Source organism: Tamandua tetradactyla, chromosome 3 (assembly GCF_023851605.1).
Source record: "Tamandua tetradactyla isolate mTamTet1 chromosome 3, mTamTet1.pri, whole genome shotgun sequence".
Classification (NCBI taxonomy): Eukaryota; Metazoa; Chordata; class Mammalia; order Pilosa; family Myrmecophagidae; genus Tamandua; species Tamandua tetradactyla.
Genome location: NC_135329.1, coordinates 185262215 through 185289404, shown reverse-complemented (window position 1 = coordinate 185289404; position 27190 = coordinate 185262215). Strand labels below are relative to the sequence as shown.

The 27190-nt window shown below is 36.2% G+C and overlaps 1 protein-coding gene across 2 annotated transcripts in view; it reads right to left on the bottom strand.

The window, feature by feature from the left end:
* The window catches only part of UNC80 (unc-80 subunit of NALCN channel complex), a 237327-nt gene that overhangs the window by 67144 nt on the left and 142993 nt on the right, over nucleotides 1-27190 (bottom strand). For both annotated transcript variants that reach the window (XM_077154956.1, XM_077154955.1), the window contains 12 exons: nucleotides 26244-26425; nucleotides 24793-24924; nucleotides 21714-21900; nucleotides 20976-21107; nucleotides 14343-14486; nucleotides 10686-10786; nucleotides 9632-9718; nucleotides 6635-6818; nucleotides 4750-4844; nucleotides 2978-3067; nucleotides 2090-2191; nucleotides 131-311 (listed from right to left, as the gene is read on the bottom strand). In XM_077154956.1, the coding sequence (XP_077011071.1) occupies nucleotides 131-311; nucleotides 2090-2191; nucleotides 2978-3067; nucleotides 4750-4844; nucleotides 6635-6818; nucleotides 9632-9718; nucleotides 10686-10786; nucleotides 14343-14486; nucleotides 20976-21107; nucleotides 21714-21900; nucleotides 24793-24924; nucleotides 26244-26425 (1617 nt within the window). The remainder of the gene's footprint in view (nucleotides 1-130; nucleotides 312-2089; nucleotides 2192-2977; nucleotides 3068-4749; nucleotides 4845-6634; nucleotides 6819-9631; nucleotides 9719-10685; nucleotides 10787-14342; nucleotides 14487-20975; nucleotides 21108-21713; nucleotides 21901-24792; nucleotides 24925-26243; nucleotides 26426-27190) is intronic.

Sequence of the window (27190 nt, the reverse complement as noted above, 5' to 3'; positions counted from 1 at the left end):
CATCCTAGGCTTAGAGGTGATTCTACTGCACTGGCTTAGGGACATCCTCAGAATAAGATGCTCTTGGGATGAAAACAAAACAATGGTATGGGGAAAAAGACCAACAGAGGAAACACTTATTTCTTGATACCTTGAGGATCACTGAAGAGGGAAAACTCGGCATCAATAGCACTTCGGGGGAATGAGGGCAGTCGGAGGAGGTCTTCCTGAAGCATGGAGACGTGGGACTGCTTGTGGGCAGTGGGGATCTTCTGGGTAAGGGAAATGAGAAACAGAACACGCCCTACTTCCTCCAGCTTCCGTGTGAACACCTAGCGGAAAGCAAAAGCAGGAGTAGAAGAAATCAGCATCAGTAACTTTGAAATTACAGAATGAAGAAATAAAAGTAGCATCTTTAATAGCAAACCAGGCTTGTGAGATATGTGAAATGAGGGTGAAATGTCTTTTTCTTTATTCCATAGAAAGCAAACAATACTTAATTGATTCCTACTTCCTGCTTCAGTCTGCTCTACACAAGGAAGAGGGTTTCTTCTGGAGTTTGCAGGCTGGAGGAGCACAAGGCAAGCCTTGTCAAGATATTTCAATGTTAAATAGAGCCCATTTGTTTGAATGTCAAATTATGGAGACCTTCTCCAACTGAGTCTGTCAATTCCAATTGCGTCTACCATTTCAGTGATGTCTTAAGCTGTTTCCTGTCATTTTGGGTTTGCCTCTTACAAAAGGAGTCTGAAAAGGGATCCAGGAAAACCTATCTTCGTGACAAAAGCTTAATGGACCCTAGATTGGTGTCCCTTTAGCCTTGTGTTTGGGTGGCATGGCCTTGGGGCTCTTGGTTCTCTCTTAGTTTCTTTTCTCTTGATGACGAATACATAGAAGGGTGTGATTAGGAAGTTCATAAGCACTGAGCAACTTGAGGAAACTTCAGAGCCAGAACCATAGGCCTGGGTATTATCTCCCTGAGAAACTTAGAAAGAAGCCTGGAGAATACAACTTGGGGTGTAAATAAGTGCCAGGGGTTTATTTTATGGTTTCTTTTAAACATGTTCTTAAACATGATTTGAAAATAAAACTACTTAATACCATTATTGATTATGACTTTAATTATTTTGCTGTTAAAAACAGAGTGTAGAATCACTTTCAGGAAATTGTTTTTAAAAGTGTTTATATTTAAAATTTTACAATTTTTCTCAACATCTTAGACCTAACAATACATTCATTATTTTATTTCTTTTAAATGTAATTTAGGTAGATAATAGTATTTTTAATTACTTAAGTAATTCATATTTTGATGATGTTTTGGATAGTCTCATGCTAAATTACCATCAAATAAATGCAAAGAATTTGAAATGAAATAGCATCCTTAAATTTTTGTCTAGAGATTTTACTAATGATAATGCAATCCATATATAATACTAAAATAGGTATAATTTTTATAATTGCATACTATAGCTATATTTTCATGCAAAACAGTTGCCTTAATTAATTGCCTTAAGCTCTTAGTCTGGTTTGATACCAGTATGGGAAAATTGCTTTTCTCTTTAATCTTAAACCTAGGTACAACCACTTGATTGTCTTTTCCTATTTTAAGAGGAGTTTGTAACTTGTTCAACTTCAGAACACTGGTCAGTGGCAGACCTGAGACCCAGTTCAAATATCCGGATTCCTATTCAATGCATTTTTTTTGGCCATATTACCTTGGTCCTTTTAATTTTTTTTAGCTAGTGTGAACCTCTGGGACAGCTTTTTAATAATAAATACATAACGTGACTCGCAATCTTGTTTTTAAAAAATGTGAAATGAACATTCATATTTAGAAAGTAGTGCATAAGTTAGAAGATTTCTATTGTTTATAACCAATGATTCATCCATAGAGTTGAATGTCCTTTAATACCTTGAAACCAAGATCCAATTTATAAAACTTAATTAACACATTATTTGGGGAGAGCTATCTATTGGCCAAAGGCTCATCCATCCACTCTCTAGAGAGGATCAGAATGGAATCACAGGACCTCAAGGTTGACATTTTTTTATAGATCATCTATCCCAACAACATTACAGAACACAGGATAAAAGCAAAGCAGTCAGGCACCTGTTTCTGAATGAGCTCCTGTCCCTTCTCTGGATGCATATGTACAAGGTTCAGCTGTGGAGAAACTGACCTCCGGAAAGGATAAATATCCCGAACATAAGTCTGAGGTGGGGGTACACAAAGAAGAAAAAATAGTTCAAAAGATGAACTTGTACTCTTACTTCTTCTTCACTTAAAGGTGAGGCAAATAAAAGCTCATCTTATTTTCGAATAGTTTTGAGTTTTACTACTTTATGCTTTCCAATTCTACAACACACACACACACACACACACACACACACACACACACACACACACAGAGGGAGAGAGAGAGAGAGAAGGTAAATGCCCTTCTCAGGAAAGTTTCAAATTACCCATCTGAGTACTCTTTTCAAGACCTAGGGTGCTATGTTAGGAGCGAAAGAGCCAGAGAAAATTGACTAAAAGACATTCTAGAAGAAGAGTGTCACTGTAAAGTAACATCAGTGCTCTTCTTGAGGTGTTCTTTTGTTCATTAGATCAGGTCAACATGGTTATGTATTACATAATTAGAACATCTAAAAATTCTAAATAGACATATACAGTTATTATATAGACAACTTAATTTTTCACTTAGATGCAAAAATGATGAATAACTAAGTGCTTTACTTGGTTTATTGCCTTTAATTATTACAACTGCATTATATAGAGATACTATTATCATCACTTTCATTTTACAGACAAAGGAACTGAAGGGTAGAAAGATAAAGAAGCTAGTTCAAAGACACATATGATAAGGTGGTGTGGTCCAGGTGACCATGCTCATAACCTCTAAATAATGACGCCTCCCTGAGCACAAGCTGCCCTTGGGAAAGGCAAGATGAGCTTTGACACCACTCAATGAGAATGTCATTAATTGTACAGTCTCACCTTATTATAGTGGATAAGGTTCCATCGTTTATCCATGAGAAAATAATGCGTCGACTGGGATTCTGGGATATTAAAAAATTCCAGACATTCCTAGAATAATTATAGCAAAATTAAAAAATGTTTATTGAAGGCACATTATTTGCCAGGTAGTTAGTATGCTAAAAGAAATATCAGCAAGGCAAGGAACTTCTTATAAAGACTTTTTAAATATACATACAAACAGAAGATTATAAATAAAACTATATATATTTTATGTTGTGTATATTATAAATATGTATCTGTGTGTATGTTAGGTATATGTATATGAATATAAACACACACAGTTGTTTCAAGGTTGATATAATAAAAATTGATATAAAGTCCGCTCTTGTAGTGTCAAGGGATGTACAATGATAATTCAACCTGATTGATGGACTGTTTGGACTGTGGAGGCACAGGTGCATCTCAACACTGATGAACAGTTCTTAAAGAAACTAAGAAAAAACACTCGTAAGTGCCATTATTGAATGTGGTTTTAATTACTTTGCTGTTAAAGTCAGAGGATGAAATAAATTTGGGGGAGTTGTTTTCAAAGTATTTATATTTGAGATACTACATCTTAAAGTATATTTAAAAGCTTACAATGTTGCCCAATACTGCAGCACCTCATAACACATTGAGGTTGTGTGGAGCAGTCCTAATACTAGGAAAAAACATTTTTGGTAACAACATTAATAATAACAATGATTACAATTCTTCAAGTATTTAATATACACTATGTGGTTGGATCAGGGCTTTAATGTAGATAACTTGTATAACCTACACTAATATCCCAGGACTGTTGAAAAAGAATCTGACCTAGAGAATTCTGATTGTTTGCTCCTAAGGTCACACTGATTATGGTAGAGCCAGGGTTTAAAACTGCTGTCTGCCTTCAGGCTATCCTACCGTTCCAACCTGAGTAGTAAAATGCAACCCTTTTTGAAATTTGCTTCATTGAGCCTTAGAGGTTCCCTGGAGATGTCTAAAAGAGAGCCTACCCTTTCTTCTGAAATAAAATAACCCAAGGTTTGCACAATTTTTTACATATGTTTGTGCTCAGAGTTGTGTTCCAGGAATCAGAGCACAAAAAGTATTCAGATAAATGGAGAATCACTGTACTGGCTTATTTATTACTCTACCTTAAGACTTTTGTAGGCAAGTATAGCTGTTTCTTTTGAGGGGGATAATTGCCATGACCATTAGAAAATACTTTCTTGATTCCTCTGATATATTCTAAGACATCTATTTTTCTGCTTCTCTAATCATTTCTGCCAGTGGCAAGTGCAAAGTCAAGACTTACATAGTTCAGCTAGATGTCACAAAAAGGCGTCCTGGTATGGATCATCAGCTGACAGCTAGAGTTTGTTCCAATGCTGTCAGTATGCAAGCCCAGGGCACCTTTAGAAGTACATATGATTTAGGAAATTCCTAAGCAGGAATTCACAGCATTTTAAGAGGTGTGAGGAATACACGAGAGAGTCAAGTTTCTGCTGCAGCCAAAAGAGAACATGCAAGATTCTGCCTACTTCAGTGTAGAGCTAAAATGTCAGTAAAAGTGGGGAGGACTATGCAACAATTATGCTAGAAATGGAGTAAGCACACCAAGTGGAACAGTTTCTAGAAGAGGTAAGGAAATAAAACGTTCATTTGAAGTCACAAAACGCCATATAATTCTAAAACGGATGTTCAGTGAGGTGACTATAGATAGACATGGTGTCTAGAAATTCAATTCCATTAAAAGTTATTCCTACCTTCAACAGGGCTTCAAACTGAGTGTCTTCATGGACTGGTAACTGGGTTGGGATATCACACTCATTCTGGCCATGAACTACCAAGGTTTTGGTACCTACAGAAGATAAAAGTCATAATAAACTCACTGCTACTAAAGGAAAGTCTGTATTTAAAGCATAAAAAATGAAAATATTAAAGTTAATATTCTTATTAAATGCTTAAGGTGAGCCACATATTGTAGTAACTATACTCATTTATAAGTAAATTTTTTTTTTTTACATTTTCACTTTTTAAAAAGTAATGACAGGGTGGTGCAATGGTGGCTCAGTGGCAGAATTCTTGCCTGCCATGACAGAGACCAGGGTTCAATTCCCAAAGCCTGCCCATGCAAAAAAAAAAAAAAAAAAAAAAATTTAATAATAATAATAATGACAGCTACAATTTATGTTGTTCCAAATACTAAGTATTCTGTCTGATTATTTTTTTTAATCTCATGGAAATCTTATGATATAGATATGATTATTTTCATTTTACAAATGGAAAACACATAGAAATTGAATAAGTTATTCAAGGATGCCAATGATTTAGTGAAGAATCAAAATTCAAACCCCAAGTATTGCAACAAGTACTATAGCCTTGTATTTTAAATGAGATGATCAGGAAATAAAAGTAAGAAAATAAAAACAGAGATATTAACAAAACCAAAACAAGGAGCTGAAATGCAGCTTCAGTTTATATTTTCTGTATTCTACTTTTCTGGTGAGACAGTACCTATTTTGTTTTGGTCATTAATTACAAATCGTTATGAATATTAAGATTTGCCTTGTTTTTTAACGCTTTTTTCTTTGAATGGGCAGGCACAAGGAATTGAACCCAGGTCTCCGGCATGGCAGGTGAGAATTCTGCCACTGATTCACTGTCGCACCGCCCTTAACAAGTTATGTTAAATCCATGAATGATATGTGTTTCCTTGCTATAACAAAAAGTGATCACATTTTTGGATAATTAATCTACAGAACATATGAATATACAGCTACCATCTTTGGATGCTTACAGTGAGTCAGGTACCACACAAGTATTTACATACCTAATCTCATTTATTATTCACAGACATGAAGTAGAAATAATAGCCCTACTTTACACATGAGGAAAAGAGGCTTTGAAACGTAATGTACACTTTTTTCTTTTTCTTTTTTTTTTTTTTACAGCTAATACTAGATACACAACTAATAAACGGCAGTGTTATGATTCTAGCTCAGGTCTAATTGCTGCCAGAGACTGGGCTCTTGTCTATACATATTTGGTCTTTCTCTTTATTTCAAAACAAGTATCATCTCATATTTTCTTAGTCACTGCATGGGGATAAAGGACTTGGCAAAACTCTCCCCTTAAGGAAAAGCAAACTCTCCAAAGCGAAAAGGAACTGTATCTAGAGTTTACATCACACTTCATGTTCTTTTGTAATTCTCCTTCCTGCTCTCTTCTTTTCCAAGTCTTCATAAGGCTCTCTCTCACTGAGTTTACAAAGGACTCAGGTTCCTGCCATGTAAACAATATTCTTCCCCTTGCAGTGCCAAAAATTCACTCAAAAAGGCTTTCAGTCCAGCTGTCCCTCTGCGATAGACTTCAATAAATCTTCAACGTTGGCAGCCCATCAAGGACTGATTCACATGGATCTCAGTTCTGATGTCTCCTTTTTAATCTGGCAATTGCTGACTTTTTAAAGGGTCTATTGTGATTCTTCAGACTGTGTTAAACAAAAGTCCTTTGAAGCACTCAATACTACAGAGTCAGAATTCTGCAAAATGTCTCATGAATGAAAGAGCGTTTTGGTCTTTATAAAGGGTATTTGTAATCTTAAAAAAAAAAAAAAAGTTACATCATTCAAAAGCAGCAGTGGATTACCTGGCATTGAGGCCGTCACCAGGAGCTTTACTTCACACTGCTCCTTCTTCATTGTCTGCTTGAGATCCTTGAAGAAGAGACCCTCCACATAACCCACCACTTCCCACAGGAACGTGAGAGTGGCTGAAATGGCGTCCATCCCCCATTCGCAGGGGGTCCGCACAAAGTACATGATTAATCCCACCTAAAAGCCACAGAAGGGGAACAGTTCACAAAGGAACAACAATGCTGAGCTCATATTCTCATTTCCTTGCTTTAATTTTTTAAATTAAATATTCCTTTGTGCCTTCATATTTTCTGTTCAAATTCTTCTCTAGTACTTCCAATGGCATTAGCCTAGAGAGGGAGTAAGTGGAAAACGGACCAGAACAGGTAACGGCACACTTTTCTATCGCTCTAAAATCCTAAGTTCCTAAAAGGAAAGCAAATAATGTTTCTTGGTTGCAGATCATTTGGTAGCTGTTACATGGGGTATTCAAAATTAATCTACATATGATGTTTTCCCAAATACTATTTGCAGCTTGGATTATAGGTAACAATTGATCCTAAGAATGTTCTGCTAGCTTAAATCAGTAGACTTAGAAGTTTTGCTTGTGTGTACTCTCAAATAATTTTGAGGAACTGTGTACACCTTTGCACATTTTTAAGTTGCAAATAAGGCTATCATATCCTTAGTTATTTCTTGTTAATACAAGGTAGACAATGTTACACATTGTATAAATTGAATTAAGATAAGAACTAAGTATAATTGGAATAAATTTTTCATCAAACTCGAATTAAGTTTTAACTATCTTATTGAATAATGTAAAGCAAAATCAGAAACAAATAATGTAAACACTTTTTCTGTGGATTTAATCCACTTTTTTTGAAAATGTCGATAGTTCTGAAAAACTTTTCAGTTACATCGGAAATCAGTATCATTAACCTAATCTGCTTCAGTGGTTCTGAATGCTGAACATCCTAATGAAGGCCAAGCCTCACTCCTAACAGGAATCTAGAAAAGACGGGAAATGGTGGGACATCTGATGGGTTTAAACTGAAAGGAAGCTTCCTTAAAACTAGTATCATACTCCAGATTATTTCTTTAACATGCCTATCAATGCAACACAGTGATATCTGGATGGTTGAGTGGGGGGCTAGGTCCTTCTCTTGTACAGCAGGAGAAGGGTTATTGAGAAGGCAGGCATGCCTCGAAAAGTCTTAGAGCTTAGATGTAAGTTGAGGATTTGGAGCTTTATTCCCTTAAAAGTATGTGGACATCAAACTCCTTCGGAACTCTTTAAATACTCCCAAGGTTGCTCATACCCCAGTTTGAAGATCACTGCATTAAGTCAAGCAGTGATTTTAAATGTCCCCTCAAGTTATGGGCCTGGAAGTTATGGGTCAGGGTTCCCAACATCCTGCTATGCATATCTTGAGATGTTTCTTAAAGGTAGTGGTCTAGAAATTACTCTTCCTTGCTGTTTTGCCATTCGAGCACAAGACCTTTCCCCTAGTCCATTCAGAGCATCTAAGATCAGGGAAGATAAGAGGAAGATGAGGGTTTGCATTGGAAATGCAAAGGCAGTGCCCTTACATTCAGTTTCTATCATGCTAAATCAGATTACACAGCAAGGCTAAAATATTGCCAGTTCTTTTCTCCATTAGCTTATCAATTACCTAGCTGGGAGGACTATGTTTACTATGAAGGCTTATGTGGTGTTAGTAGAGGGAGGGCATTGCCTGTGTGTGTGTGTGTGTGTGTGTGTGTGTGTGTGTGTGTGTGTGTGTTTTGTAGATGGGACCCAGAAGAGGGTCTCCAGGCTTGGCTGCAGAGCATTCAAGATGGAATTCACATAGTGAGGTAGGACTCTCTAGCCAGGGGACTTTCTAAGCTGGAGCCAGTTGGAACTCACAGCCAGAACTCAGAGGGGTCCACAGCCCCAATGGGAGCTGGGATGTGGTTAAGTTATAGCAGTCATGAATTTTGGCTTCAGCTAACAGGGCATCCTTTTGGATGTTTCCTCTCACACACAGAGGAAACAAAGGAAACCCAAGGGATAGAATGCGGATCGAAAAATCTACTTTCTCTCAAATTCCACATGGATTTAAGAGAAGAAAGTGGTGGAGAGCGAGGAGAGTTCCTACAGACTTTTTTTTTAATCCAAGAGAGATTGAATACTACCCAAAGGTACTGTTTATGTTTTTATGCCAATCTGAACATAAAACTGGATTGAACACTAATTTACAGTTTTCCTCTTGTCAAACAGCAGATGGCACTCAGGAGGAAGACCAAATTAGTCACAGAATAGAGAAAGGAATTAGAAAAATTCTCTGCACATCAGAGTTTAGTGTGAGTTAAATTTATCACTCTGCTACAGATGCATGTGGATGACTCTTTTATTTTCTCATGTGCTGGGAGGCTGATGACAGTCAAGGGGAGAGGCGGCGGCGCTCCCAACACAGACAGGAATGTCTTTACAATTACAATTTTAAAGAGCAGTCATCGTGGCCCAGTTTCCAAACTGCACATTCATTTGGGATAGAAGGAGGAGAACGAGAAGACACAGGAAAATCCTGGAGGGTTCAGAAAGGAGCTGTCAGGACAATTTAAGACATAGATAGTTGCCATGGGAAAATACACTCACAAACAGTTTCCATCAAGGGGAAAACTGATCTTTGAGTGTTTGTGTGTCTCTCTGTGTTTTAAATAGCAAGATAGGAAAGGGGGGAAAGTGACTAAAAATGACATATAGTTGTTCTCAACAGAAAACCAAAATTAAGACCCAATATAAGAAGTCATGTAGTGCTAAAAGAAGGCAGAAAGGAAACCAACACTTACTGTACCAAGCAGGGGCTTCCCCATGTAAAGTAAGGGAATTGAGGTGGCAAAAAATCACCTTCAGTCATATAATGAATGGAAATTTATTGAAAAAAAATCTCCTATGACTTTTTTTGTCATATGCTGCTTCCCACTGGGAAATAAGCATTTATTACCTACTGGCTACTGAAACTCACCAAGTAGTTGAATAAGATGTGGGATGTCTGCGCAGGAAAGTCTCCAATATTCAGGAGAAGTTTACGCAGCATATACATTAACTCATCCTGAAGGAATAAAAGAATTGTTATTTCACTCAACTGCCACGTTTAGGAAATAACATTCACTTCTTAGAAAAGTAGGGGGAGATTTTCTTTACTTTTATCCACAGGTGGATTTCAATTATGTTCAACATTTTAATATAACATATGTGATACTTGTTAAATAGTATTTAAATCATCTGTAACATCTTTCTTCTATTAGCTAACACATAATATCACCGAGCAGTCATCAGACAACTGTCCTTTTTAAAAATAAAAATTTTAACTTTGTATATATCACAGGCAAATAACCTAAAACTGTGTTTTTAGTCAATCCTATTTATCATCACTGCCCAGGTGTGATGGTAATATGAGAACTTATAGCATTAAGCAAAACAGGATCACGTGACTTTATAGTTCTGTTTCCTAGGTTTCAAGTCAAAAGATCAAGAAAGGATGGCTTGAGATAGCTGCAATTAATCCTACATTTCAGAAGCTAGATTTAATATTCCTATTAATATAGGATGAACTAATACTTTTTAATCACCAGTGTATTTTGCCATTGCTCAGAAAACTATTTTCATTTGGCATAATCTTATAGAGTGGTAGAGTTAATTTGATTTTTGATTCATGGAGAGTTTCAACATATCCCGCTACATTCTACCTGCATTGCATATTGCCAAGCAATCAGAATTTGATAAACGTACTCAGTACTAAAATAACATTATACTGAATTTGATTTTTGTTTAAAAATATCTCAGGGTCATCACGAGTAATATACCATAAATATATGGTTGTAGGAGTTAATAGATTTCTTTGATACAGAACAGCAAAGTTTAATATAGCTCATCATTATTTAAACAGCATTATTGGCTATGTATCAGAAAACATAAATGTAGCATGCATAGCATTCTAAAGTTCTTTTTTTTTTTTTGCTTTTAACAATATTCATATAGTTAATTATATAACCCATCATAAAGGAGAAGGAATTTACTTGTCTATTGCTGATGGTTAGTTTTTCCAGAAAATGTCGAAGAACTGTTGATGGATCTTCAATTAGACAATTCCATAACACTTGTTGGGCCACAGCACTCACTTCAAAAGAGAAAGTAACATGAGCATATGTCTTAAACGGGCATATGTCTATTAATGCATAAAAAATTTACTAAGCTTTAATTAGTCTCTCTTTAATTTTTGTTTTGTTTAAAATGTTTTGTGAACTCTTTTTCTATTGAAAAGTGGATATTTATTATTTTTACTGTTGTCTCTGAACATTTTCACTTGTAAAGAAAAGGTAACAAAAAGTGTAAGACAGTTTTTGGGAATTAACATTGCTTTTGTAATGACTATATCTATGCATTTATGCAGTTGCCTTTACTTTGGAAATCATTCTAGTATTAGCATTGAAAATCATTATAAATTGTAGTCATATTTCATTGCTTATTGTATGGAGAAGTTCCTAAGGAATATTTAATGGAGGAATTACTAAATTAATTACTATTTTTTAAAAATTATTTTGTTTTAAAAACTATGCTTTGGTTTAGAATGCACATGAATTAGGGAAGATCTTGTACTGATCATGTGAACAGTACCTTTCTCAGTAAGATATAAAGTTGTGGCAATAATACTTAGGCTTCTACTTCTAATGAGGAAGTCCCAGGAGTAAATAAGCTATAGAGAAATAAAGTGCTACTTCCTTGGGGAGACTGGTCCAGTGAGAAGCAGGTCTTATCTCTTACAACCAAGATACGGAAGGGGAACATTCTAAGAATACTGAACCCTGTCACCAGGTGAAGCCACCATTTCTGTTTGGATGATGCTCTGAGATCCAACTCAACTTCTTAGATTTTCCTTGGATAAAAGTCTTAGAAGCGCTTAGTGCAAAAAAGCAGTCCCCAAAAGAGTCATGAAAATATCAAGGTCAAGAGCATGAACTGAAGAACCAGATTACCTCGGTTCAAAATTTGCTTTGTTTCGTGCCCACCCAGGGATGCCAAAAAAAAAAAAATTTGCTTTGTGTGATCTTGGCCAGGTTAGTTAACCTTTTTGCACCTTAGTTTCTGATTTGAAAATGGGCTTATTAAGAGAAACTATTTCATAGATTATTATGAAGATTAAATGAGTAATTTATGCCAGGACCTGGAACAGGAATTGTCACATAGTACTATGTAGCTGTTAACTATTTAACACTCATCTGTCCTTGACTGCAGCCATCTCTGAATGGGATGCCTGTGCCAAGAAATGGTCCTAGTTTGAAACCAGTAGTGGAAGAACGGGGGCAGCGGTAGGGGAGAAAGCTGTTGCCATCCTCCTTTCCCCTACTACTCTGTCACTAACTGGCCTTGGCCTTTTTAGGGGTTGGGTGTTCAGTGTACAGCCCCATCAGTCTATGCAGATGGGTTGGTAAGGCTTGAGATGAGTTTTTGTTTCCCCAAATATTATTCATCTGATTGGCTCAGGAGTCATCCAGTACATTCACAGTGGTTATGACACATTTGCAGGAAACTTGCAATCTCAAGTGTCATGGTTTCCGTTAAATGCCTAGCCGCAGGCCATCCAGCAGTGCTGCCTTTCTGGATAACCCACAGTGGTGATCACCAGAATTCGTTTATTCATTCATTCAAGTTATTGATTGGGTGCCAGGCATTTGGAAAGGGAGAGAAACAAAAGTTAGGACTTACCCTGAAGGAACTCACGGTTCAGTGGATAAAACAGAAAAGTTAACAAGTGACCACCCAAGAGCATGATGTGCTGTGACAGGGAAAATCACATAGGGCCATAGGAACTCAGAGAAGACTTGAGGTAAAGGGGAGGTGATGTTTGAAAGCTTATAGGAGGTGATATTTGCCCTAGGATCTGAGGGAAGAGGAGGAGTCAGCTAGTGGTATTAGTAATGAGTCGTGGAAGGATATGTGGAAGAGTCTTTCAACAGAGAAAAGCAAAGAAACTTGGCTAATTCAAGGAAAAAGAAAATGAATGTGGCTGGAGTAGCTCAGGAAAGAGGAGCACAAGGATTTTAAGTTGAGGAGTGATGTGATCAGAGCCACATTTTATAAAGACCATTAGCTGCAGTGGGAGAAATGAAATGGAGGGAGGCAAGAGTACAAGCAGTGAGTCCAGATAAGGAGGGACGATGCCTTATTTTAGTGCAGCTATGGAAATGGAAAAAAAATGCTGGATTTAAGATGTATCTGTGAAGGAGATAGCCAGGAATTACCTTGGGCAAAGAGAGCATGTGGATAAAAGGAAGTGGTGGATTAGTACTGGATGATTTTCAGTCTGAATGGTGGTTCCTAACTCTATTAATTTTTAATATTAGGAATATAGAATTTAGCATACTTTTACCATTCAGCTTTTGTTTTTAGTAAATGATGAATCATTCAATTAAAATTAAGAGTGATATTAATAAACAATATTAATAAAAACATATAAATTTAGCTTTCATGTATCTTCTCATATACTTAAAGTAAGTATAGGTATTTCTTAAGTTGAGATTTATTGCAAAAAAAATCTTTTAAATATTTTCATTCTAATTGGTGAAGTAAGGCAGTTTAATGTTTTACACATGGAAAATACAGAAAAACACAAAGGGAAAGTAAGACTTGTAAATTCCACGAACCATATGAACAGCTATTCACATTTTTGAAGTATGTCCTTTCATATACATCAAATACATATTTACATGTATTTTATGTCATGTAATAAAAATGCAACTATGTATTTACATGTACTTCATTCAAAAATATTATTTTTACTTAGCAACATATTAAACTCTTTCTATATTAATATTCCTCTAGAATGTAATTTCTTCACTGCATAGAATACCATATAATGGAGATACCATGATTAGCTAATTGTCTGTTGTCGGGCATTTAAACTATTCCCAAATTGTTATTTTAAGCAACATACACTGTACAAGGTTCTACACAAACCTTCATTTAGCTTTCACTATTTCATAAGGAAATTTCTAGAAGTTAAAATCTGTGCCAAAAGATTTTAATACATTTTAAAGTGTCTGATACATATTGTGAAACTATGTTCCAGAACTAGTGTGAGTTAAATTTATCATTCTGCTACACTGAAATGTAGAAACCTGAGATACCTTAGAATTGGTTAGTTTGAAGCCACGTATATCATCTTTCCCACTTTATTACCTTTCCAGAGGTACTATCTAAAAAAGAATAATTGCAAAAATATATGATAAACTAGGGGTTAAGATGAATTACATTTGTGACAAAGGTTAACATTTTAAATATCAAAAAAGAGCTCCTCTAACTCAAAAATGATTTTTAAATTCCCAATAGAAAAATGGTATACCAATATAATAACAGCCAACAACATATGGAAGCAACACTTGTTCACAACAACAATGAAATCTTTTGCTGCAGCTACAAAATTGCTAAAAATTATTTAAATGAAAAAACCCATTATTGGTAAAGATGCAGGAAAGAGAGTATTTTCATACCTTGCTGTTGGGATTATAAACTTTGGTACAAATATTCTGGAACACAGTGCTACTAGTCTATAATAAATGCACAGAGCAACTCAATAAGTAGTCAGTACATAATGTTTACAAGAGCAGCCCCACAGTCTTCCAGCTGATGAACAACTTAAATACATTCACTGATGGTTTTACTAGTTGAAACTGTACCTGCTACTCCATCCTCCCGCACTTCACCATCCTCCATCAGATGAACGATGGGCAGTACTGCTGCACAGATGCATGCTGGGAACACTGCCTGTGGAGGCTGAGGCACGTGGTGATTTGGGGTGTGTTCAGTGGTGTGCTCCTCATCTAAAGGGAAAGGAAAAATCAGTGTGTTTTTCCCAGCTTTGTAATTCTAAGGCACTATTTCTCAGTTTAAGGCCTAGCATTTTCAACAATAAGAAAATGCCAGAATTTTAAAATGATGAGGCTACTCAGAGTGCCTCCTTGTGTCAAAACAAGCAACAAAACCAATCCAACTCCTGAGTTCTAGCATTCTTCTCTTTATTTTGTGGAGAGATAGAAGCACAGACATTCTGGGGTGGGAGGATCAGCTCATTTTAACAAATCAGAGAAGATAAGAGTCTGAGCAGAAACAAAGACATTTTTCATAGATAAAAAGCTGGTAACAACTGTGTGAATATGTGAGAGATGGTAAAGCACAAATACGGAGTAGCAGGAAATACACACACACATGTATTTAGGGTAAGGATGGCATAGTCCATTCATATTAAAGTATTCATCTTCACTGATAAATATAACCAATAATAAATTAATAATAAATATATTTCCCTATAGGATTAAAGGTAATTATTTGAATTTAGTAGACAAGTAAAGTGGAAGAGCATTTAAAAGCTTATGAATGTGAAAATATAGATTCCATTTTCTAAAGCAATCAGGAACTGCATAAGTCTGACTATATATATTGAAACTTATGAGGCTATGTGGGATTTCAGAGGAGTTTAGAGGGCCTACAAAGGACTAGGGGTAATACACTTACTTAGTTGTTCTCAACTCTGGCTTCACAAGTAAAAGTATGCAGGAATCTTCTAAAAAATATATAAATGTGGGGGAAGCACTTTCAGAAGGTCAGAATAGAGATCTCTGAAAATCTCATCCTCCATAAATGCAATGAGAACACTGGCAAAAATTGTTAAAAATTGGCTATTTCAGAACTTTTGAAATTAACAGAAGGTTTGCAACAATTTATAGTGAGTTTATTCAAGAAAAACAACGGAATCTTGCTAAGAACAGTGAAGTATGTGGTATTTTAACTTGCACTATTCATACACCCCTCTTGTGGTATTTTAACTTGCACTATTCATACACCCCTCTCCCTAGCTCCAGGAAGCCTGACAACCAACAGCAGCCACCGGAAGGGGCAGAATAGGTTTGGAGCTCCCCCAAAAGCCCTACCTTAGAGAACTGTTACTCCCTAACTGGCAGCTCTCTGGAAAAGCCCAATTCACAGGACTTGTATGTATTTGATTTGGATAGAGCTCAGTATAAACAGATCTATTTCCAGAGCATTTGTTGAAAATATCAGCAGGAACTGTTTAACATTGTAGCCATCTGAGGTGAAGATACCAGTTGGGGCAATCAAGAGACTGACATAAAAACTTGAAAGGAAATTCTGGGGAATGAGATGTCCATAGAGGTCTTTGGAAAGTTCCAATATATTACCGGTATCTAAATGGCCACATACATCTACAGAGCTGTGCACATGCCCATAACTGGGAAAGACTTGAGAAGGCCCTAACCTCTCATCTTTGGTTGACTTCCTGACTTTGCAAAAGCAAGAAAGGAGAGCTAAGACTGAGCTGTAAACTATTAAAGGGCTGTAAACACATCCACAGTGCCCCTCAGGAAAAAAATTGGGAAACCTATTATTTAAAATCACATAAGGAAATCTCTGTTCAATTATTAGTTGACCATTAACCTAACTGAGCAGAGCTTCAGTGATTGCAGCCAACAAAACATACAAACTTTACAGAATTCATCCAGGAAAGTCATTAAATAAACAAACAGCAACAAAACAACAACCAACAACAATACACTTGAGGAAAGGGGAGTCATTTGATTTCCAGAGTTGCCACATTACATTATTTGAAATGCCTCATTGTTAACAAAGATATGAGTCATGCAAAGAACCAAGAAAATATGGCCCATACACAGGAATAAAAGAAGTCAACAGAAATTGCCTCAAAGGAAGCTCAGATGTTGGACTGATGAGACAAAAATTAAATAAATTTTTATAAATATGTTTAGATAATGAAACTATGTCTACAGAATTAAAGGAAGGTATGACAATGATTTCTCATCAAATAGAGACTATCAATAGAGAGAATCAAATTATAAAAAAGAATCAAATATAAATCTGTAGTTGAAAAGAATGATAACTGAAGAGAAAAATTCACTAGAGTGACTCAACAGAAGAATTTAACTGGCAGAAGAAAGAATCAGCATACAACCATATATGCCATTAGAAATTATCCTGTGTAAGGAACAGAAAGAAAAAAGACTAAAGAAAAATGAGCCAAATCTCAGAGAGCTGTGGTACTCTGTAAGGCATATCAACTCATGACAATAGGTGTCCCAGAGGAGGGGAGAGAGACGAAAGGTTAGAAAAAAGATTTGAAGAATGAATGGTTGAAACTTCCCAAATTTAAAGAAAAAAAAAACCCCATTAGTTTACACACCCAAGAAGTTCGATGAATCTCAAATAGGATAAACTCATAAGATCCATACAGACACAGAATATTCAAATTATCAAGAGCCCAAAGAAGAGAGTTACATGAAGAAAACAAAAGCAAGATGACTTTTCCCATGTACAAGGGATTCTAAATAAGATTAACAGCTGATCTTTCATCAGAAATTATAGAGGTCAGAAGGCTGTGGAATGACATATTTAAAGAAAAAAACTGTTAACCAAGAATTCTATGTACAATAAAATTATCCTGCAAACATGAAGGAGAAATTAAGACAGACATGATGAATGAAACATTTGTTGCTATCAGATCTCCCTATAAAAATTCTAAAAGGAGTCTTTCAGGCTGAAATAAATGGATACTATATATTTACATAAATATACATGAAAGAATAAAGAGCATGGCTAAAGTACGTTGGTAAATATAAAAGACAGCATAAATGTTTTCTTTGTTTCTAATGTTTTAATTCTATCTGGTATAAGAACTGCTGCATAAAGCAATAATTATAAGCCTGTGTTCATGAAAATGTAATTTGTTTGCCAATAAAAGCATAAAGGGGGGGGGGGAGAGAACAGGAAAATGGGAGCAAGGTTTTTGTATGCTATCAAAATTAAATTGTATTAATTCAAACAAAATTGTTTTAGTTAAGATGTTAAATGACACCATGACAATCAGTAAGAAAAAATTCAAAAGGTATAGGAAAAGAGCCAATAATAAATTAAAATGATACATTGAGAAAAGTCTATTTAATGCATATAAGGCATAGTGGAGGAATAGAGGAACAGGAAATACATAAGATGTAGAAAACCAGTAGCAAAATGGCAGATGTAAATCTTACCATAACAATAATTACATTAAATGTGAACGGAGTAAATACTCTGATCAAAAGGCAGAGATTGGTTGAATGGACAAAAAAATATATGATCTAGCTATATGCTCTCTATAAGAGACACATTTCATCTTCAAAGGCACAAATAAATTGACTGTAAAAGGATGGAAAAAGGTATGCCATGCAAACAGTAGCCAAAAGAGAGCTCAAGTGATTATCTTTGTATAATAAACTATATACTTTAAGACAAAAAATTTTAGTGGAGACCAAAAGGACATTTTATAATGTTAAAAAGGTCAATCCATCATGAACATGGGACATTTATAAACATATATGTGCCTGAAAGCAGAGCCCCTAAATACGCAAAACAAGAACTGAAAGAACTGAAGGGAGAAATGTACAATTAAATAATAATAGGTGGATATCCCATATTCAACAATGGATAGCACATCTAGATGATGATCAAGAAGGAGAGAGAAGATTGAACAACATTAAAACCCACTAGATTAAAAGACACATCTAGAACATTCAATCCAGCAACAGAAGAACACACACTCTTCTTGGGTGTACACAGAACATTTTCCAGGACAGACCACATTTTAGGCCTCAAAACAAGCTTCAACAAATTTCAAAGGATTGTGTTTAGTGTTTACTATCACCACTTCAATTTAACATTGTACTGGAGATTTAGGCAAGAAAGAAAAGGTATCCAGGTTAGAAAGGAGGGAGGAAAATTGTCTCCATTTACAAATGATATGATCTTGTATATAGATAATCCTAAGGAATTCATTAAAAAGCTATTAGTACTAATAAATGATATCAGCACAGTTACAGGATAAAAATGCAACATGGGAAAGTCAACTGTATTCTAGACACTAGCAATGAATAGTCCAAAAATGATATTAAGAAAACAATTCCATTTGCAACATCATCAAAAAGAATAATACACTTAGGAATAAACTTAACAAAAGAAGTACAAGAATTGGACAATGAAAACTGTAAAATATTGTTGAAATAAATAAGCTGAAAGACATTCCACCTTCATGGAACTGGAGACTTAATATTGTTAAGATGGTAATATTCCCCAAATTGATCTATAGATTCAGTACCATTCTTATAAAAATATCCGCTTCAGTTTTTGAAGCAATTGACAAGCTGATTCTGAAATTCATATGGAAACGCAAGATACCCAAAATAGCCAAAATCATCTTGAAAAAAAGAACAAAGTTAGAGGATTCAAAATACCCAATTTCAAAGTTAATATAAAGCTACATTAATCAAGACAGTGTGAATCTGGCATAAGGATTGATATACAAATCAATGGAATAGAATTGAAAGTTCAAAAATAAACTTTTAAACTTGTGGTCAATTGATTTTTGACAAGGACACCAAGATAATTCAATGGGGGGAAAGAACAGTCTTTACAACAAATGGTGCTAGATCAACTGGATATGAAAGTGGATACCTACCTCCCACCATATACAAAAAATTAACTTAACCTTGATCATCTATCTAAATGTATGTGCTAAAATGATAAAACTCTTAGAAGAAAACATAGGAGCAAATCTCTGTGACTTTGGATTAAACAATTGTTTCTTTGATATGATACCAAAAGCACAAATGACAGAAGAAAAAATAATTTGGAATTCATTAAAATTCAAAACTTCTGTGCTTCAAGAAGTGAAAAAGACAACCCACAAAATGGGAGAAAATATTTGCAAATCACATATCTGATAAGTGGCTCATATTCAGAATTTATAAAGAACTCTTATAACTCAAAAATTAAAGACAGATAACCTAACATAAAATTGGGGAAAGTATCTGAATAGACATTTTTTCCAAAGAAGATACACAAATGACCAATAAGCACAAGAAAACATGTTCCACATCATTCATCATTAGGGAAATGTAAATGTAAATGTCAATCAAAACCTCAATGAGTCACCATATCACACTTACCAGGATGGCTAAAATAAACACGGACTATAACAAGTGACTGGGATAAATAGTAATTGGAGTCCTCATACTCTGCTGGTGGGAATGTACAAAATGGTACAGCAATTTTGGAAAATAAATGTAATATATCAGTATAATGGAATAGTATTTGGCAAAAAAAAGGAATCAAGTACTTATACATGTTACAAGATGTCAGACTGTGAAAACATTATGCTTAGTGAAAGAATCTACCAACAAAAGACCACATACTATGCTTGCCAGGGGCTGAAGGCTGTGAGAGGATGTGGTGTGACTGCTAATGGGGTATGGGATTTCTTTGGGGATGATGAAAACATACTAAAGTTAAATAGTGGTGACAGGTATACACTGTGAATATATCAAATATCACTATCGCATACTTTTAAAGGATGATCTTATGGTATGTAGATTCTATCTCAATAAAACTTTAAAAAATAAAGATGTGTACTGGGTCCCATTTCCTAAAGTTGTATTTAATTAGCATTGTTTATTCTACAAAATTTCTAGGGTTGTGCAACTGAGGATTAAGATTAACTGGCCCAGTTGCTCTATTTCTGTGTAACTTTTTGATGACTTTATAAAACAGTGAGGGAATTTGTATAATCATGGATCAATGAGTCCCAGCCAGTTGTTCAACCATCAGACAGGCATCTTTTTTAAATTCTTGAAAATGAAGAGCATCATACTCCCCTCCCGACTCTCGCCCTGGCAATTAGACTCAATTACAGGAACAGTATGGGCTCTGATCTTCCTTTGATTATTACATTATCTTAGAAGAACATCCTAAAGCATCCCACTGAGCCTCAGTTGCGTGCTGCAATCTCCTGAGGAGGTTTTAAGAATTGTGATGTATGAGTCTCATTCTCAAAAACTCTGATTTGGTTTAAGGTATGACCTGGACATTTTTTTCAATTACCGAATTGAATAATGTGTAGGCAGGGCTAAAATGTGTAGGCAGGGCTGAAAGCCACTGTCTAGAAAAATCTCAGCTGGACCCTCATGATTACATATATGTAATTAAAATAGAGCCAACTCAAAAAGGACAATTAATGTAATTTCTTATTATTTTCTAATGGACTATTTATTATTTGTTAATTACTTAATAAGGGATTCAATTTATGTTTTTTTTAAGATATGACTCAGTCTAATAACTTTTAGAACTTCAATTCTTGAAACAAGTTATTTAATGAAGACACATAATGAAGTGAGATTAATGCTATTAAATGGAAAGCGTTTTAAAACACATACATCACGAAGAATAAAGAATACATTACCAAGAGAACATACCTTCGGCACTGACGGCTGAACGCACTGACCAGACTGACCCTCGGCGGAAGGAGTAATTCCTGTGGGAAGTGCTGGAGGTACAGGATGGACTCACAGACAGTCGGCGGGATGCCAGATTGGTGACTTCTTCTACTGGCAAAGAAAATGGGGAATATGAACTTTGGTTTTATCAGAAAGAAGTTATTATCATCACAACTACAGTTGTACTTAAAAGCATACTACGCTCTCAGAGCCTAAGGGTTAAACAGTTTGGAGTGTACTTGGGAAAAGAAAAAGCTATACAGAAAGACAACATTCTTCCCAAAGATTCCACAAAAACAGGGCAGAGAATCACTGAATTTAGAATGGTTCATAAGTCATTTTTTGATACCAACTAACAAATTGTCTACAGTCATGAAGTCTTAAAGTATTTAATGAACTGACCCCATTTCTAATGATAAAATATTAACTGCATTTACTTTAATACACATTCTAATTTAGCTGTTTCCTGAGACCCAGTCACAACTTGGCTTATTAGTGTTTTGGTTTACTCAAGGTAGCTAGTGTTCGCCCATGAACAGGCCAATTCTAAACATCTAGAAAACAATGATTTTTCTCTTTCTTCGGATGGTGTCAGAGGTGTGAGAGGGATGAAGAAGACAAATCACCTCATGTCACATAAAAGAGTCAACACTTATTTCAAAGCAAAACTTCTCCCTGGGATTTGGCCCCCCGTGAGCTCCCATACGTAAAGGGCACCTTCTTCTTCCGGTTCCGAGCTGGGCGTGCAGGTGGGCTCGTAGCACGCCTCCTGGGTGATGGGGATGGCAGTGATGAGGCTGGCTTCTCGGCCAAGACGTTTCTTCTCTTCCTCTTGCTGCAAGTTCTTTAAAATGTGTTCTGCCCTTTGATGGGAGCGTGATACAGCCCGAGCTGAAAAGGATTTCTGTGGAGACATGAAGGCAAGCTTATCTAATAGCATCTCTTCTGCAAGGTCACAGCATAGAGGATTCCAATAAATTGATAGCTTGTCCTCAGCAAACATTAGGGAAGCCTTGATCTAATTTGTTTGTTCCCTATCAAATTTCCAGGTTCAGTATAACTAAGCTATTCTTTTTCATTCAATCAGAATAATTCTTCAAGAATGTCTGAAGTATCTGGAGAGAATCCTACTTCACCTTCAGAATTTGGGGTGGTATCAGTGACCACTCTTTAAACATTAAGACCAACTACAATTTTTTTTATTAATTAAAAAAAATTAACTAATAAAACATTTAGAAATCATTCCATTCTACATATACAATCAGTAATTCTTAATAACATCACACAGTTGCATATTCATCATTTCTTAGTACATTTGCATCGATTTAGAAAAAGAAATAAAAAGACAACAGAAAAAGAAATAAAATGATAATAGAGAAAAAAAACTATACGTACCATACCCCTTACCCCTCGCTTTCATTTACCACTATTTCAAACTGAATTTATTTTAACATTCGTTCCCCCTATTATTTATTTTTATTCCATATGTTCTACTCTTCTGTCGATGTAGTAGCTAAAAGGAGCATCAAACATAAGGCTTTCACATTCACAGAGTCTCATTGTAAAAGCTATATCATTGCTCAATCATCATCAAGAAACATGGCTACTGGAACACAGCACTACATTTTCAGGCAATTCCCTCCAGCCTCTCCACTACATTTTCTTTTTTTTTTTTTTTTAAAGAGAGAGGGAGGAAGGGAAGGAAAGACAGAGAGAAGGAAGGAAGGATGGAAGGAAGGAAGGGAGGAAGAAAGGGAAACATCTTTAAACATTTTCTTGTTTTATTATATTTTGTTTGTTTGTTTGTTTTTTACATGGGCTGGGGCCGGGAATCGAACCGAGGTCCTCCGGCATGGCCGGCAAGCACTCTTGCCCGCTGAGCCACCGCGGCCCGCCCTCTCCACTACATCTTGAACAACAAGGTGATATCTACTTAATGCGTAAGAATAACCTCCAGGATAACCTCTCGACTCTGTCTGGAATCTCTCAGCCATTGACACTTTGCCTCATTTTACTCTTCCCCCTTTTGGTCGAGAAGGTTCTCTTAGTCTCTTGATGTTAATTCTCAGCTCATTCTAGGGTTTTTCTCAGTCCTTTGATGCTGAGTCTCAGCTCATTCCAGGATCTTTGTCCCATGTTGCCAGGAAGGTCCACACCCCTGGGAGTCATGTCTCACACAGAGAGGGGGAGGGTGGTGAGACTGCTCATCATATTGGCTGGAGAGAGAGGCCACATCTGAGCAACAAAAGAGGCTCTCTTGGGGGTGACTCTTAGGCCTAAATTTTAAGTAGACTTGACCTATCTTTTGTGGGTTTAAGTTTCATGTGAACACACCCCACACTGGGGCCTCAGCCTATAGCTTTGGTTGTCCACACTGCTTGTGAGAATATCAAGAATTCAACTTGGGGAGGTTGAATTTCTCCCCACTCTCACCATTCCCCGAAGGGGGCTTGCAAATACTTTTCCAGTCACTGATCAAATCATTCTGGGATTCATCGGGGGATCACTCTGGACAAACCAACAAAAACTCATGTGCTACCTGAGATTCCAAGTACTTATGACATTCAATCAAACTATCTACATTAGTTATATTAGGAAATGCTCTAGTCAAAATCTAAATTTTTTAACAAATAAACATTTTTTGCTTTAGTCTCACACATAATGCGACATTTTAAAGCATTAGATATCATCTATTTTCAGCACTCTGCAATAATGACAATTCTTTGTTCTTCCTCATGCAAAAACATTTTTAAAATCTGTACATTGTACATTTCATTATTATTATACACTCTAGGCATTCCTAGATTACACCATCTTGATCTTTAACATCTATCTTTCTTTCTGATCACATTTATGTCCCCAGCCCTCCTCCCTCTATCATTCTCACATGCAGTTTCATTCAATGTTTTAACATAATTACATTACAATTAGGTAGTATTGTGCTGTCCATTTCTGAGTTTTTGTATCCAGCCCTGTTGCACAGTCCGTATCCCTTCAGCTCCAATTTCCCAATATCTCATCCTATTTCTATCTCCTGATGGTCTCTGTTACCAATGACATATTCCAACTACAATTTTTTAATACTCAATTTCTTTCCAATTTTTTTGACTGGTTTAAAATGAAGGACATTTATTACATGAGGCTATCAAATAGAAATTAAGAGCCAAGGGAAAGAGGTGGAAAGAGTTATATCTCTCATAAAAATCAATGAGTTAACAATTTATTTCATTTCTGTCACTTCAATATTTACCACAGTGGCACATTATAAATGCTTAATGATATTTGTAGAAACGAAGTTACTTATTGGAAATTAGGAAGATTGATAAGGTTATTTTGGCTGAGTGTAAAATTTGGCTTTGAGTCTCCTATCAGTAAAGCACGAAAAGAGAAATATTAATATTAACCATTCTTCCATGGGAAAAGGACAAGGAAGATTTACAATAAATGAGAGAAGATTTATCTGCAATAGCAGTCCCGTTTTGTAATAAATAGAGGCAAAAGTGCTATCTTTGGCCAACAAATCAAGGTCTAATGCTTTTAACAGCTTATACAAGGAGGCTGCAGCTTTGATTATAACATAGAACTGTGTTGGCTTGGAGAACTACAAACATTCACTACCAGAAGTTTATTCCTTCTGTTCCATCGACAAGAACAGAGACATTTTGTGGCTGATTTTATGTGAGGCTATTGTATTCTAATGACAAGAATGAACAAATTGTCTTTCACATTCGGTGTTCTTTCTTACAGGTTTGTCAGGGAGTGTGAAGATATGGAAGGGAAAGTGCCTGTTACTCACAGACTGGTCCTCGTTAATAGGATCCTGGACACTGCCGCTGCACTGAGGGACCCATGGGGGGTCAAACATCGGGACAGATGGCATCCCAAGCACTGGCGAGGGCAGGGTGAAGTTTATACTGGGAGGCGGGATCTGTGAGTTGATAGAAGAATGCAGTGATTAAGATGGCAAAGAGTGAGTGTGAAGTCTACTTACAACACAGTCTGTCTTCAGTGTTAAGGATCTAAATGATTCCCCAAGGAACAAAGAAGCATCACAGAAAAGGGCTGTTTGCCAAGATTCTCTGTTATAGAGCACAGGATGGACTTCTCTGGGCCTTAGTTTACTCATCTGTATAATGAAGGCTTTTAACCAAATGATCTCTGTTTTTGTTGATCACTTCACCCTCCAAAAACATCTATACATATATGTATGGCAAAATGTCTGGTAGGTTATGCCCCAAACTTAAAAAAAAAAATTATTGATATATATTATATATTTGTGCACCCTGTAGTCATCCAAAGTGTATAAACAATGGTTCACAATATCATTATATACCTGTGCATTTATCACCACAATTGACTTTTTTTTTCCTTATTTCAGAAAAATAACATATATACAAAAAAGCAATACATTTCAAAGCACATAGCAACAATCAGTTGTAGAACAGATTTCAGTTTGGTATGGTTAAGATACTGGAGACTAAAAGAAATGTCAATATAATGATTCAGCAATCATACTCATTTGTTAAACCCAACCTTCTCTCTATATAACTCCACCATCACCTTTGATCTTTCTCCCACTCTTTAGGGGCATTTGGGCTATGCCCATTCTAACTTTTTCATGTTGGAAAGGGCTGTCGATAATATGAGATAGGGGAATGGAACTAGTTGGTATTCTGCAGAGGCTGGCCCCTTTTCATTTCAGGGTTTATGTGGTCCAGGTACCCATCTGAAGGTTATAGCATTTTGGAAAGTTACTCTAGTACATGGAAACTTTGTAGAGTTTTATATAACACCCAAGGTGCTTTTTTTTAGGATTGTATGCCCCCAAGGTTTTTTTTTTTTTTTTTTTCCTTTTGCATGGGCAGGCACCGGGAATCAAACCCGAGTCTCCAGCATAGCAGGCAAGAACTCTGCCTGCTGAGCCACCGTGGCCCGCCCTGCCCCAAGCTTTTACATGCTTACCCCGGGGATGGTAGTCAGATTTTGAGGTTAATGGGGAGATTTTGAGGCCAATTAATGGAGACTTACTTAATTTTCTTACTTTATTATTCTTTTATATTTTAGGTTTTTTTCTTTTTTTTAACAGCAAGAATTCATCCAAGTATGAATTAGGTTTATTTAGATGACTAGGGAGAAAAAATGAAACACCTTCTTTGCTGTACTCTGTGACTGTGAAATTCAAGGGTTTAAACAAGCTTTCAATTGGGTTTGTTTATCTAATTTCTTTATGCCAAGTTGTCCTCTGACCTTAAAAATCTGCTGTGCTCCCTCCTCCATCCGGGGCCAGACCTGATAGCGAAATCTCCAGAGCGTGTGGAACTTGAGGACGGCGTTCAGCCTCTGCACAGTCTCCGGGTGGTGAAACTCCGACATCAACATGTCAGACACGGCCTCCGGGACTTTGACTGCACACAGCAGGAACATGGCGGCTAGGGGAAATCAGCAATTCATAAATTACATGTCTTTTATTTTCCCTTAATTTTTGGATGATGGGAGAAGAGGGAACTGCTCCAATATCCTGAAAATGACTCCTTGACTATTGAAGTCAGGTCACCAGCACTGGCAGAGGCAAACTTTGTTTCAGCCACTGGAAGCCAAACATTACCCTTTGTGCTATCCACAGTCTTCCAATATCTGGTACGACGGCAGCGACAGTATGACATTTTAGTGGAACAACTCATTCCAAGCAAAGCTTCCTTTGGCTCACTTTGAAAAGCAAATGCCAGGAGAAGCAAATGGGAAAAAAAAAATTACATACTGAAAAATGCTTTTAAGAAATGGTTAGAGTCATCTCACAGTAACCCAAGGATAGAACATAAAACTGTCCATTAAAAACTGCCTCATGTATATTAGCTACATTAAAAATAAGATCCACAATGTAGTGCTATTAAACTCTTATACTTTACCTAGGGAAAGAAGAGATTGATATGCCAAAGGAGATTTCATGAATCAGAATACTGATTTTTTTTTAATTCAGAAAAGCTAAATGTCAATAAAAACTGTCAGGGACCATGATAAGTTATAAAGCCAACAAATAATGAGACAGATAAATAGATAGACAGTGGCTACTATGGAAGCATAATTTAAAATTTCTCTGGAATGCTTCCCCGGAGTCTCAAAACATGTTCCGGTAGTTGGATGAGGAAAATTGGGTTTGAGTTCTAGCTCGGATGCTTTTCTTAACTTTTCTGAGC